Source organism: Oncorhynchus mykiss, chromosome 6 (genome assembly GCF_057628025.1).
Source record: "Oncorhynchus mykiss isolate SJ-2025 chromosome 6, ASM5762802v1, whole genome shotgun sequence".
In the NCBI taxonomy this organism is placed as follows: domain Eukaryota; kingdom Metazoa; phylum Chordata; class Actinopteri; order Salmoniformes; family Salmonidae; genus Oncorhynchus; species Oncorhynchus mykiss.
In genome coordinates, this window is record NC_143027.1 from 3,989,756 (window position 1) to 4,004,565 (window position 14,810).

At 41.7% G+C, this 14,810-nt stretch overlaps 1 protein-coding gene across 1 annotated transcript in view; it reads right to left on the reverse strand.

Annotated features, from left to right (window-relative positions):
* cspg4ba (chondroitin sulfate proteoglycan 4ba) overlaps positions 1-14,288 on the reverse strand; it is a 56,705-nt gene extending 42,417 nt beyond the window's left edge. Inside the window, exons 1-2 of the mRNA XM_036979226.2 lie at positions 13,987-14,288; positions 1,931-2,094 (exon numbers count right to left, since the gene is read on the reverse strand). Of these exons, the coding sequence (XP_036835121.2) occupies positions 1,931-2,094; positions 13,987-14,080 (258 nt within the window). The 5' untranslated portion in view covers positions 14,081-14,288. The remainder of the gene's footprint in view (positions 1-1,930; positions 2,095-13,986) is intronic.
* Between the last annotated feature and the right edge of the window lie 522 nt (positions 14,289-14,810).

The window sequence follows — 14,810 nt, forward strand, 5'->3', positions numbered from 1 at the left end:
GCTGGATCAGTCTGAAACTTTGCACACACTGCTGCCATCTTGTGAACAATTTCTAAATTACACCTAGAATCCTACATCAAAGACGATGCAAAGAAATTAAATAGAAAACACGTGTTTTTTTGTTTGTATTATTATTACACCAGATCTAATGTTTTATATTCTCCTACATTAATTTCACATTTCCACAAACTTCAAAGTGTTTGCTTTCAAATGGTACCAAGAATATGCACATCCTTGCTTCAGGGCAAGCAATTAGATTTGGGTATGTCATTTTAGAAAAAAAGGGGCCGATCCTTCTATAAATACCAACTTTGAATTTCAGCTTCTTAACTAGCTCATCCGTATGTTTTTTTTTTATTTTTTATGTCCAATTTTTATCAATCCAAAAGCACAGATATTTACAGGCATGAACCTGCTCTATGAAAGAGCCATCAAATGCATAAATGTGTAATGTGCATAAATGAGACACAGAGAATTTGAAAACAGATGCAGATGCAGATGTGTGCAGATGACACAGTTATGTACGCTATTGTCCCTACCAATTTGATTTATATTAAACCTTTAGTAATACCGGGTTAACGTGACACCATCAGAAAGCACACACTGTGTAAGACGCCAGGCCGAGGCCCAATTCAGACAACCTTTGAATGAAGTAGGGAAATGAAGTAGGGAAATGAAGTAGGGGGATATGTAGGGGTATGAAATAGGGGAATGAAGTAGGAAATGAAGTAGGGGGAGGACGTGGGGGTATGAAGTAGGGGAATGAGTAAGGGAATGAGTAGAGGAATGAGGAGGGGAATGAAGTAGGAAATGAGTAGGGGAATGAAGTAGGGGAATATGTAGGGGAATGAGTAGGGGAATGAGTATGGGAATGACTAGGGGAATGAGAAGGGGAATATATAGGGAAATATGTAAGGGAATGAGAAGGGGAATGAGCAGGGGAATGAGAAGGGGAATGACTAGGGGAATGAGAAGGGGAATGAGAAGGGGAATAACTAGGGGAATGAGAAGGGGTCGACAGTATCAAAGACCTTGGATAGGTCTATAAATATGGCAGCACGGTCATTCCACGATTTAAGCAATTTAACATATCATCTAAGACACGTGTACCAGCTGAACTGGTTCTAAATCCAAGGCTTAAACCAGACTGGTGAACATTAACATTATCATAACATTACCTTTACATTAACAATATAATTACATTATTGTTACATTATCATTGCATGTACATTATCGTCGCATTGTCGTTACATTATCATTGCATTTACACCATCGTTGCCTTTACATTATCGTTTCATTGCCATTATCATTACATTACCATTACCGTTGTGTTATCGTTGCATTATCGTTACGCTTACACCATCATTGCGTTTGCATTACATTATCGTTGCATTGCCATTATCGTTAAATGTACACAATCGTTGCCTTTACATTGCATTATCATTACTATTATCGTCACATTACCATTCTCATTACATTACCGTTATCGTTACATTTACACCATCGTTGCCATTACATTATCATTACCATTATCGTCACATTATCGTCACATTACCATTATCACCACATTATCGTTACATTGTCATGACATTATCATTACATTAAGAATATCATTTGACGTTTAAAAAGTTATTTGCTGAGAGTCTGCCAGTGATTATAATATAATTTTTTCAAGGATAAAGAAAGATAGTTTAGAAATGTGGGCAGTAGTTTTCTAATTATGTCTGCCTGCTTGTGTTACTGTGCTGAGTGACTGACTGTCAGCTGGGAGCTGGGATAGAGACATAGCTGGAGGTGGTGTGTGTGTGTGTGTGTGTGTGTGTGTGTGTGTGTGTGTGTGTGTGTTGGCCTGAATGTACATGTGTGTGTAATGAGTCTGTGTGTGTGTGTAATGTGTGTGTTTTGAAGTCTAGGCTAAAGGTGAACTGACCTGCAGGCGACCAGCGTTCAGCTCCACTAGAAGGTAGTCTGTGTGGCCGGCAGCGAGGAAGAGCAGGCCGCGGGGGCTGGAGGTACGGAAACGAACACGCAGGGAGTTACGGTTCGACGACTCCACTGTCTTCAGCTGCACATAGCCATCACCATAGAACGAGGCTGGAGAGAGAGAGAGAGAGAGAGAGAGAGAGAGAGAGAGAGAGAGAGAGAGAGAGAGAGAGACAGAGAGAGAGAGAGAGAGAGAGAGAGACAGAGAGACAGAGAGGGAGAGAGAGAGAGAGAGAGAGACAGAGAGACAGAGAGGGGAGAGAGAGACACACACAGAGAGAGAGAGAGAGAGAGAGAGAGATGGCAGATATAACTGTGTTGGAACAGTCAGGTTCTGGTCTGGGTCGTTATACAGTCAGGTTCTGGTCTGGGTCGTTATACAGTCAGGTTCTGGTCTGGGTCGTTATACAGTCAGGTTCTGGTCTGGGTCATTATATAGTCAGGTTCTGGTCTGGGTCATTATGCAGTCAGGTTCTGGTCTGGGTCATTATATAGTCAGGTTCTGGTCTGGGTCATTATGTAGTCAGGTTCTGGTCTGGGTCATTATATAGTCAGGTTCTGGTCTGGGTCATCATGTAGTTAGGTTCTGGTCTGGGTTATTATGTAGTCAGGTTCTGGTCTGGGTCATTATGTAGTCAGGTTCTGTTCTGGTCTGGGTCAATATGCAGTCAGGTTCTGGTCTGGGTCATCATGTAGTTAGGTTCTGGTCTTGGTCATTATGTAGTCAGGTTCTGGTCTGGGTCATTATGTAGTCAGGTTCTGGTGTGGGTCATTATATAGTCAGTTTCTGGTCTGGGTCATTATGTAGTCAGATTCTGGCCTGGGTCATTATGTAGTCAGGTTCTGGTCTGGGTCGTTATGTAGTCAGGTTCTGGTCTGGGTCAATATGCAGTCAGGTTCTGGTCTGGGTCATCATGTAGTTAGGTTCTGGTCTGGGTCATTATGTAGTCAGGTTCTGGTCTGGGTCATTATGTAGTCAGATTCTAGCCTGGGTCATTATGTAGTCAGGTTCTGGTCTGGGTCGTTATGTAGTCAGGTTCTGGTCTGGGTCGTTATACAGTCAGGTTCTGGTCTGGGTCGTTATACAGTCAGGTTCTGGTCTGGGTCATTATACAGTCAGGTTCTGGTCTGGGTCATTATGTAGTCAGGTTCTGTTCTGAAAGACTCAGTACTATAGGAAACAACACTGTGACAGAGTCATCTACAGTGTTCAGTATCTAAAGTTACAGATCTGTCAAGGCTACTTTTATTTATTTATTAAACCTTGATTTAACTAGGCAAGTCAGTTAAGAACAAATTCTTATTTTCAATGACGGTCTAGGAACAGTGGGGTTAACTGCCTTGTTCTGGGGGCAGATTTTCAACCTTGTCAGTTCGGGAGATTCGATCTTGCAACCTTTACGGTTTCTGACCGAACGCTCTAACCACTAGGTTACCCTGCCGCTATCTTGAGACAGGACTTGTAAAGGGGTTGTAAAAGAAGAAGAGATTCCCATCTCTAAGAAGACGAGTTAAAGGGTAGACTGCTCATAAATCCTGCCTGTGGCAGGAGGCAGGAGTTGTCATGATTTAGGAGCAGTCTATGCAGCAGCTATGATATTCCTCAAGACCACAGTTCCAGACCTCAGTACACACCGAGTCATACGTCAGGATGAAACATCTTGACATGAAGTGACTCTTAGCCTTTTCTTCACCCCTCTGAGAGATGGGAATCTCTTCTTCCTTTACAACCCACACCTCCCCAGGTAGTACGGCAACGCTCCAAGTAGTGCAGCCTGGGAACACAGAGGTGAGTGTGAGGTGAGCGTGAGGTGTGCGTGTGAGGTGTATGTGTGTGTGTGTGTGTGTGTGTGTGTGTGTGTGTGTGTGTGTGTGAGTGCAGGGACATGCCCTGTCTTGAAATGCACTACAACTGAACATGAAAGACCCTGATGTCCCTTCATTGTCTCAGACACAGAGAGAGAGAGAGAGAGAGAGAGAGAGAGAGAGAGAGAGAGAGAGAGAGAGAGAGAGAGAGAGGGAGAGACAGACAGACACACACAGAGAGACAGACAGACACACACAGAGACACACAGGCACACAGAGAGACACACAGACAGGGATAGAGAGAGAGAGGGATAAAGAGAGCGAGACACACAGACAGACAGACAGACAGACAGACAGACACACACATAGAGACACACAGACACACAGAGAGACACACAGACAGGGAGAGAGACACACAGACAGACACACAGACACACACAAAGAGACACAAAGAGACACACTGTCTGCCAACCACCCCAATGTTACTGTCAGTCCAACATCCCCTAGTGTCCTGTCTACCAACATCCCCTAGTGTCCTGTCTACCAACATCCCCTAGTGTCCTTTCTACCAGCCACCCTGATGTTACTGTCAGTCCAACATCCCCTAGTGTCCTGTCCACCAGCCACCCTGATGTTACTGTCAGTCCAACATCCCATAGTGTCCTGTCCACCAGCCACCCTGATGTTACTGTCAGTCCAACATCCCGTAGTGTCCTGTCTACCAGCCACCCTGATGTTACTGTCAGTCCAACATCCCCTAGTGTCCTGTCCACCAGCCACCCTGATGTTACTGTCAGTCCAACATCCCCTAGTGTCCTGTCCACCAGCCACCCTGATGTTACTGTCAGTCCAACATCCCCTAGTGTCCTGTCCACCAGCCACCCTGATGTTACTGTCAGTCCAACATCCCCTAGTGTCCTGTCCACCAGCCACCCTGATGTTACTGTCAGTCCAACATCCCCTAGTGTCCTGTCTACCAGCCACCCTGATGTTACTGTCAGTCCAACATCCCCTAGTGTCCTGTCCACCAGCCACCCTGATGTTACTGCCAGTCCAACATCCCACGCTCAGAGGGTTCAACGCCCAGTCAGCTTTAGTTTTCACCTCAATAAATAAGAAGTGCCTGTTCTATGTACCACGATGAAGTCCCACGCTTCGAGGGTTCAACGCACACAACGTCACCTTACATAATCATAATAATACTTGTGTTTAATACAGTACTTTTCCAAGGACCCAAAGAGACGTTTCAGGTTTTTTTTTCACCCAAATAAAATGTGGTGTTGTAAGTTGTTCTGGGCATTGAGGAGCCTATACGCGTTAAATCACAGGGTTCGTACGGCCAAAAGGCGAGTTAAGAGGCATTAGCTGTGTACTACTGACCCCTATCCATTCTTCTGCTAAACGTGTCAACTCACAGCTTGTACTTGGTCCAACTCATTGCTTTTCAATTCATGTATTATTGAATAAATCCATTACAGCACAGTGTCATATTGAACAGACTAGCAGGCCGTGTAAATGAGGCTGTGGCCTTGGACAACCCTCTTTTACAAGAGCGGTAGATCAAACGGTGGCATCTATTACAGGCTGAGTTAGTAGCTTTCCTTGTTCTTCTTTGTCTAATAAAGCATGAGGTCAAACACACAGTATTGTTGGCGTACAGTCAGCAAGGCAATACAGTATACCCAATACCAGTGGAGGCTCCTCAGAGGAGGAAGGGGAGGACCATCCTCCTCAGTGAACTTTATAAAAATGTTCATTGTAAAAGAAAAATGGATAAAACTACACTAAATATATTCACGTCACCAAATAACTGATTAAAACACATTGTTTTGCAATGAAGGTCAACAGTAACCTCAACAGCACTCTGTAGGGTAGCACCACGGTGTAGCCGGAGGACAGCTAGCTTCCATTCTCCTCTGGGTACATTGACTTCAATACAAAGCCTAGGAGGCTCATGGTTCTCACTCCCTTCCATAGACTTACACAGTAATTATGACAACTTCCGGAGGACGTCCTCCAGCCTATCAGAGCTCTTGCAGCATGAACTGACATGTTGTCCACCCAATCAAAGGATCAGAGAATAAATGTAGTACTGAAAGCATAAGCTACAGCTAGACAGCACTGCAGTGCGTAAACTGTGGTGAGTAGTTGACTAATTGAGAAAGACAACAGTTGAACCGTTTCCAAAATGAAGGAGGAGCAAGAGAGAAATAGAGAGAGAGAGAGAGTGTAATTTTTTTTCACTTTCAGTTTCACTTACTTAGCTAGCAAATGGAGCTGCTCAAACAGAAGGTTGCTATGTTAGCTAGCTGGCTATAACAGAAGGATGCTATGTTAGCTAGAAGGCTATAACAAAGGGATGCTATGTTAGCTAGCTGGCTATAACAGAGGGATGCTATGTTAGCTAGCTGGCTATAACAGAGGGATGCTATGTTAGCTAGCTGGCTATAACAGAAGGATGCTATGTTAGCTAGAAGGCTATAACAAAGGGATGCTATGTTAGCTAGCTGGCTATAACAGAAGGATGCTATGTTAGCTAGAAGGCTATAATAAAGGGATGCTATGTTAGCTAGCTGGCTATAACAGAGGGATGCTATGTTAGCTAGCTGGCTATAACAGAGGGATGCTATGTTAGCTAGCTGACTATAACAGAGGGATGCTATGTTAGCTAGCTGGCTATAACAGAGGGATGCTATGTTAGCTAGCTGGCTATAACAGAGGGATGCTATGTTAGTTAGCTGGCTATAACAGAGGGATGCTATGTTAGCTAGCTGGCTATAACAGAGGGATGCTATGTTAGCTAGATGCCTATAACAGAGGGATGCTATGTTAGCTAGCTGGCTATAACAGAGGGATGCTATGTTAGCTAGCTGGCTATAACAGAGGGATGCTATGTTAGCTAGCTGGCTATGCCTTTCCAACACAACACTGGAACTCTTCCAAGTCAAGGTAAGCTTTTGGTATTACTAATTTATTGCCACCTGGGGCCTGCTGGTGTAACTGACTATACACAAACGTTACTGCATGATTGTAGCAGGTTTACTAACGCGTTAGTTATATTAGCTATGCTGACTATGACCTTACTTTAGCTAATATGGTGACAACAACGTAGGCTGTGTGTAACGGTTTGGCTTGGAAAGGTTTTTTCGCCTGGTCACATACAGCTGATGTGTTGTTGATTGAAGTCCACAAGCGAAGGGAAGAGAAGGAATACAACGTGGCTGTTATGAGAGTGAACTGTGTTTACGCGTTATCAGGGGTGTATTCATTCCGCCGATTCCGTTGAAAAACGTTTCTTAAACGGAAGGAAACGGGGATAAATACCTGAATTTGTCCAATGGGAACTCTGGTTTGCAACTGTTGGACTAATGATTACACCCTAGATCAGCTAGATGCAGGCAAGAGTGTGCAAGGAGGTATTGAATGTCATCGTCTGTCATCTAAAATGTGTCTCTCGACCTGTGTGCCCCTACGTTGTAAACTTTCATTCATAGGTTAGGTTGTAGCAACCTCATGATGGGTATAGGGAACATTCTAGTATCATGTAGTAGCCTAAACCTGTCGCTGTTACATTGAACTGGGTGAATGGTATTAAACGTCAATGACCGCCACTGCCCAATACAGTATACTCAATACAGTATACCCACTACAGTATGCCCACTACAGTATACCCAATTTTCAATATACCCATTGCAGTATACCCACTACAGTATACCCACTACAGTATACCCAATTTTCAATATACCCATTGCAGTATACCCACTACAGTATACCCACTACAGTATACCAAATTTGCAGCATACCAAATTTGCAGTATAGCCACTACAGTATACCCACTACAGTATACCCAATTTTCAATATACCCATTGCAGTATACCCACTACAGTATACCCACTACAGTATACCAAATTTGCAGCATACCAAATTTGCAGTATACCCACTACAGTATACCCAATTTTCAATATACCCCTTGCAGTATACCCACTACAGTATACCCACTACAGTATACCCAATTTTCAATATACCCATTGCAGTATACCCACTACAGTATACCCACTACAGTATACCAAATTTGCAGCATACCAAATTTGCAGTATACCCACTACAGTATACTCAATTTGCAGTATACCCACTACAGTATACCCACTGCAGTATACCCACAACAGTATACTCAATTTGCAGTATACCAACTACAGTATACCCACTGCAGTATACCCAATTTTCAGTATACCCACTACAGTATACCCACTACAGCATACCCACTACAGTATACCCACTACAGTATACCAAATGTTCAATATACCCATTGCAGTATACCCACTACAGTATACCCACTGCAGTATACCCAATTTTCAGTATACCCACTACAGTATACCCACTGCAGTATAGCCACTACAGTATACCCACTACAGTATACCCACTGCAGTATACCCACTACAGTATACCCACTGCAGTATACCCACTACAGCATACCCACTACAGTATACCCACTACAGTATACCCACTACCCAATACAGTATACCCACTACAGTATACCCACTACCCACTACAGTATACCCACTACAGTATACCCACCGCAGTATACCCACTACAGTATACCCACTACAGTATACCCACTACAGTATACCCACAGCAGTATACCCACTACAGTATACCCACTACAGTATACCCACTACAGTATACCCACTACAGCATACCCACTGCAGTATATCCACAGCAGTATACCCACTACAGTATACCCACTACAGTATACCCACTACAGTATACCCACTGCAGTATACCCACTGCAGTATATCCACTGCAGTATACCCACTACAGTATACCCACTACCCACTACAGTATACCCAGTACAGTATACCCACTACAGTATACCCACTACAGTATACCCACTACAATATACCCACCATCAGTCTGATTCTGCCTTCAAGAATACATTATTACCGTTATTCACAATCATTTGATTTGTTACCCCACGTTTTTCAGGGGTAACGCTTCTGCAAATTGGCCACTCAATTTATCAGGGGTACGTTCAGCGGGAACGTTTTGGAAAGATTTTGAACGTTTAGATAGAAATAAAAAACGTGCCTCTCTGACATGTAGAATAAGCAATCAATGTGTGGCTCTATTTGTATGTATTTCTATCTGCAAAGTTTGACCATGTTTGGCTGCTGAACGCGGCCATGAGACCTAGGTCGTAATATGTTTTCCTTGTTCCCCCCCCCCCCCCCCATGCTGTTTAATCAGATTCTTGATATGCCACACCTGTCGGGTGGTTGGATTATCTTGGCAAAGAACAAGATGCCTCACTCTCAGAGAAATCAGTAGTACTGCTAGATGCTCACTAACAGGGAAGTAAACAAATTTGTACAAACATTTTATGAGAAGTATGCCTTTCGTGTGGATGGAAACATTTCAGGAATCTTTTATTTCAGCACATGCAACATGGTAACCATTACATGTTGCGTTGATATTTTTGTGCAGTATAGTTATTTTCAATATTTTATTATTGAGCCTAAAACCAATGTTTGAGCTAAGAGCTAAGAGGGATGTCACAGAGCATCTCATCAGGAACAGAAGCCAGGAGGCAGTCTAGCAGCCTCAAATACAAGAGTTTTAGTGGTAATTTGAGGCCAAAAGAGCCTGGTGTTTTTTTGTTTGTTTGTTCCATAGTTCATATTTATGTTAATTTGTGGTCTTGGCTGATCTAATGCGTATCATCATAGATTTACATGCTTTTTAGTCCAGGAGTAAGCTTAAAGGAGACAACGTTCAATGTTGGTTTCCTTACCTTGTGAGCAGTCTACTGTACACTCATAGAAGAAGGAAAAAGGTGCTATCTAGAACCAAAATGGGTTCTTTGGCTGTCCCCATAGGAGAACCCTTTGAAGACCCTTTTGGGTTCGATATAGAACCCATAAAGAACCCTTTTTGGTTCCAGGTAGAACCCTTTTGGGTTCGATATAGAACCCATAAAGAACCCTTTTTTGGTTCCAGGTAGAACCCTTTTGGGTTCGATATAGAACCCATAAAGAACCCTTTCCCGCAGAGGGACAGCCGAAGAACCCTTTTAAAACCCTTTTTAGAACCATGTTTAGAACCCTTTTTTCTAACAGTGCATTGAAAAGTTATAACAGCAATCCCATGCTTTTGTTCCCTTGGCCACTGTTTCAAACACTATCTTTTTAGCATTTTTTTTTGTTGTTGTCGCAAATCAAATGCAAGTCAATGCATTTTTTTTGTGTGTGCTTTATTTCCAACTATCACTGTGTCTGGGAAACTGGCCCCTTGGAATGTTCCTTTCTGCTGTTGTTTTTCTATATTCCATGTTTCATACACAGACCCTCCATATAATATAGAGCCGGAACGATGTCTTTGGAATATGATGCCACGCTAATGAATCATCATTTGAGCCAGGCTAAAGATGTGCTATACATCTCATTAAAAATACAAAAAATACAAATTACCATTATGCTCCTAAATGATGCTGACAATTACTGATGTTCATTCAGATTGTATTAATCATTAAACTGTAAATAAATACGTCTATATATGAAGTTTCTTTCCAAAACGTTTTATATCCATTTTTCAGAATTTGAAAAGTTGATCAAATGAGCTTTTAATGTTTAAAGAAATTATGAAAAAGATTGGTGTGTTTTTTCATTATCTAATAATCAGGGCATGGGGTTGTTCACTATCTAATCAGGGCATGGGGTTGTTCACCATCTAATCAGGGCATGGGGTTGTTCACTATCTAATCAGGGCATGGGGTTGTTCACTATCTAATCAGGGCATGGGGTTGTTCACTATCTAATCAGGGCATGGGGTTGTTCACCATCTAATCAGGGCATGGGGTTGTTCACTATCTAATCAGGGCATGGGGTTGTTCACTATCTAATCAGGGCATGGGGTTGTTCACCATCTAATCAGGGCATGGGGTTGTTCACTATCTAATCAGGGCATGGGGTTGTTCACCATCTAATCATGGGGTTGTTCACCATCTAATCATGGGGTTGTTCACTATCTAATCAGGGCATGGGGTTGTTCACCATCTAATCATGGGGTTGTTCACTATCTAATCATGGGGTTGTTCACTATCTAATCAGGGCATGGGGTTGTTCACCATCTAATCATGGGGTTGTTCACTATCTAATCAGGGCATGGGGTTGTTCACTATCTAATCAGGGCATGGGGTTGTTCACTATCTAATCATGGGGTTGTTCACTATCTAATCATGGGGTTGTTCACTATCTAATCATGGGGTTGTTCACTATCTAATCAGGGCATGGGGTTGTTCACCATCTAATCATGGGGTTGTTCACTATCTAATCAGGGCATGGGGTTGTTCACTATCTAATCAGGGCATGGGGTTGTTCACCATCTAATCAGGGCATGGGGTTGTTCACCATCTAATCAGGGCATGGGGTTGTTCACCATCTAATCAGGGCATGGGGTTGTTCACAATCTAATCAGGGCATGGGGTTGTTCACCATCTAATCATGGGGTTGTTCACCATCTAATCATGGGGTTGTTCACCATCTAATCAGGGCATGGGGTTGTTCACCATCTAATCAGGGCATGGGGTTGTTCACTATCTAATCAGGGCATGGGGTTGTTCACCATCTAATCATGGGGTTGTTCACTATCTAATCAGGGCATGGGGTTGTTCACCATCTAATCAGGGCATGGGGTTGTTCACCATCTAATCAGGGCATGGGGTTGTTCACTATCTAATCAGGGCATGGGGTTGTTCACTATCTAATCAGGGCATGGGGTTGTTCACAATCTAATCAGGGCATGGGGTTGTTCACTATCTAATCATGGCATGGGGTTGTTCACTATCTAATCAGGGCATGGGGTTGTTCACAATCTAATCAGGGCATGGGGTTGTTCACCATCTAATCATGGGGTTGTTCACTATCTAATCAGGGCATGGGGTTGTTCACTATCTAATCAGGGCATGGGGTTGTTCACAATCTAATCAGGGCATGGGGTTGTTCACCATCTAATCAGGGCATGGGGTTGTTCACTATCTAATCAGGGCATGGGGTTGTTCACTATCTAATCAGGGCATGGGGTTGTTCACAATCTAATCAGGGCATGGGGTTGTTCACCATCTAATCATGGGGTTGTTCACTATCTAATCAGGGCATGGGGTTGTTCACAATCTAATCAGGGCATGGGGTTGTTCACCATCTAATCAGGGCATGGGGTTGTTCACTATCTAATCAGGGCATGGGGTTGTTCACTATCTAATCAGGGCATGGGGTTGTTCACCATCTAATCAGGGCATGGGGTTGTTCACTATCTAATCAGGGCATGGGGTTGTTCACCATCTAATCAGGGCATGGGGTTGTTCACCATCTAATCAGGGCATGGGGTTGTTCAATGACAGACATGTATTTGTTTAAAATCTATCACTTCATGGTTTCATTTCAGAGAGATAAATATTTTTTTCTGCTAAATGCTAAATATCCACCTCACTCTCAGAGAAATCCGTAGTACTGCTAGGTTTTACACAGTAATAATATATATCGTCCTCACTCTCAGAGAAATCAGTAGTACTGCTAGGTTTTACACAGTAATAATATATATCTGCCTCACTCTCAGAGAAATCAGTAGTACTGCTAGGTTTTACACAGTCTAATGTAACAAATAACTACATTTTTTCTAAAGACATTTTTTAAATTGTACATTTGTGACATCAATACTTTAAAAAAATATTCTATACAGTAATATGACATCTGCATTTAAAAAAAAACATGTACATTAAACATTTGAGTAATTTAGCAGATGCTCTTATCCAGAGTGATTTACAGTAAGTGCATTCATCTTAAACTAGTTTAGTGAGACAACCATATATCATAGTCAAATATGCAGGGTACGAACATTCCATCCGAGTTAAATAATGGATAATATAGCATTTAGCAAAACAAAAACACATTTTAAATACAGATCTAAAATCGATGAATTAAACATCTGAAAACATTACTATTTTACACACACACACACACACACACACGATGGTACTCATAAGCAATAATTTTTGATGAAAAAAAAACAACACAAATGTGAAAAAAAACTCTTCATCTAGATTACTCCCATTCCGTTTACTAAATACATGATACAGCTGCCTAATGAAAGTTTTTAATCTTAAACTAGTTTAGTGAGACAACCACAGTCAAATATACAAACATTCCATCCTAGTTAAATAATAGATGATATAGCATTTAGCAAAACAAAAACACATTTTAAATACAGATCTAAAATCTATGAATTAAACATCTGAGAACAGTACTATGTACTCCCATTCCCATTGACTAAATACATGATACAGCCACCTAATGAATGTTTGCTTTAACTAGAAAAAGCTTTTATGTATGTGTAATCATAGGGAACTAAATCAAAGATGTCACTAATTACTTTCCATGGGCCCTTTATTCCAGTCAGACCAGGGTGTACCTCCCAAATGACACCATATTCCCTATGCAGTGCACTACCCATAGGGCTATAGTCAAAAGTAGTGCACTACAGTATAGGGAATACGGTGATTCACCTTTGGGATGCACTGCCCCTACTATCTATTTCTGTCTATTTCTCTGGGTTCATTTCATTTTCAGTAATATAATTTTTCGATGTTTTCAGTTCAAGAGTTCGGATTCATTCTGATGATTCTGTGTTATACAATGTGTCTTCGCTGTGCAGTACAGTATATAACATGCGGACAATGTTTCCTTTATAAAATAATTAATTTGTGTGTAGCCATGGACAACCCTCAGGGCAGTTTTCTATTCTGAAAGTGATACCTTTGGTTTTTTAATTGAATTGTTGAAATGCTGGATATAATCGATTTCTTCATCACGCGTATAACTTATGCTATTATATCTGTATAACTCAATATTGAGCTGTCATTGGAAGACACATAGCATCAAGTCTGGTATTGCCATTATCAAACTGTAATTATAAGTCTTGACTTGAATTGGATTTTATTCGAAGTGAGCTCAGGACCAAAGCCCAATTGTGTTCTTTTCTCGCACTTAACCAAAACACCGTCAAAGTTGAACGTGATAACGCTTAAACATACATTCGTGAATTACAGTGTCAAACACATATATACACACCACCTAAAACACAATGTATACAGTTTGCAATCCATCTCTGATCCTCAGGGGGAAAAAGTCGAATTATCAGAGATCTTACCTCCCATTGCCAGGTCGCTCGTAAGCGACACCAACAACGCCGCGTAAAAACACAGCTTCTTTGTGCTTCTTGTAGAGAATTTCATGTTTTCCATTCGGAAATATTATCCAAGGTTTAGTCCGGCCGTTACATATTTGCAGATTGGGTGGTCTTGTTGAGATTTCGGTCACGTATTCGACCACTTCATTTACAAGTTAACCTACCCTCCACACTTCTTTTCAACTAAGCAGAGAGAGAGAGAGAGAGAGAGAGAGAAAGACCGTGCAGACACTTGGTGAATTCTGTAACTCCGCCTTGTGTGTGTGTTTTTTGTGTTCCCCCTCCTTATACCACCCTGCGATATACCTTAGCAGTGGGCTACTTTGAACATGGGGGAAAAATATATATTTTAGATTAGCATGAGACCATTTACTAGGTCAAACTAATAGAGAGTAGGGTTTAACAACTCTTGATTTTAAAGGGCTTGGAGAGACTGTCCCTCATAGACCCCACCAGACGGATCTTTTTGTACCAGCTGTCACAGCTGTTCCATTAAACAGTTTCACGTAGATTAATCGGCTCTAGGCTTCATTTCCAACTATAGATCAATAGGTTCATGTTTTCCTATTTATGTTCCCATTAGTATTTTTTTCGGCAACATTAGACAGAAGAAAATGTTTTAAAAATATATATATATATGATTATGCTCTAAAACTATAACCTAAAACGCACATATAAGTCGATTTAAAATCTAACCTCAATCCTTTTCGTAATTATATTGTATATTTTATTCAAAATAGGCGTTTGTGTCAAAAAATCAGGAGCATGTGTTTTTCTGAGTATGC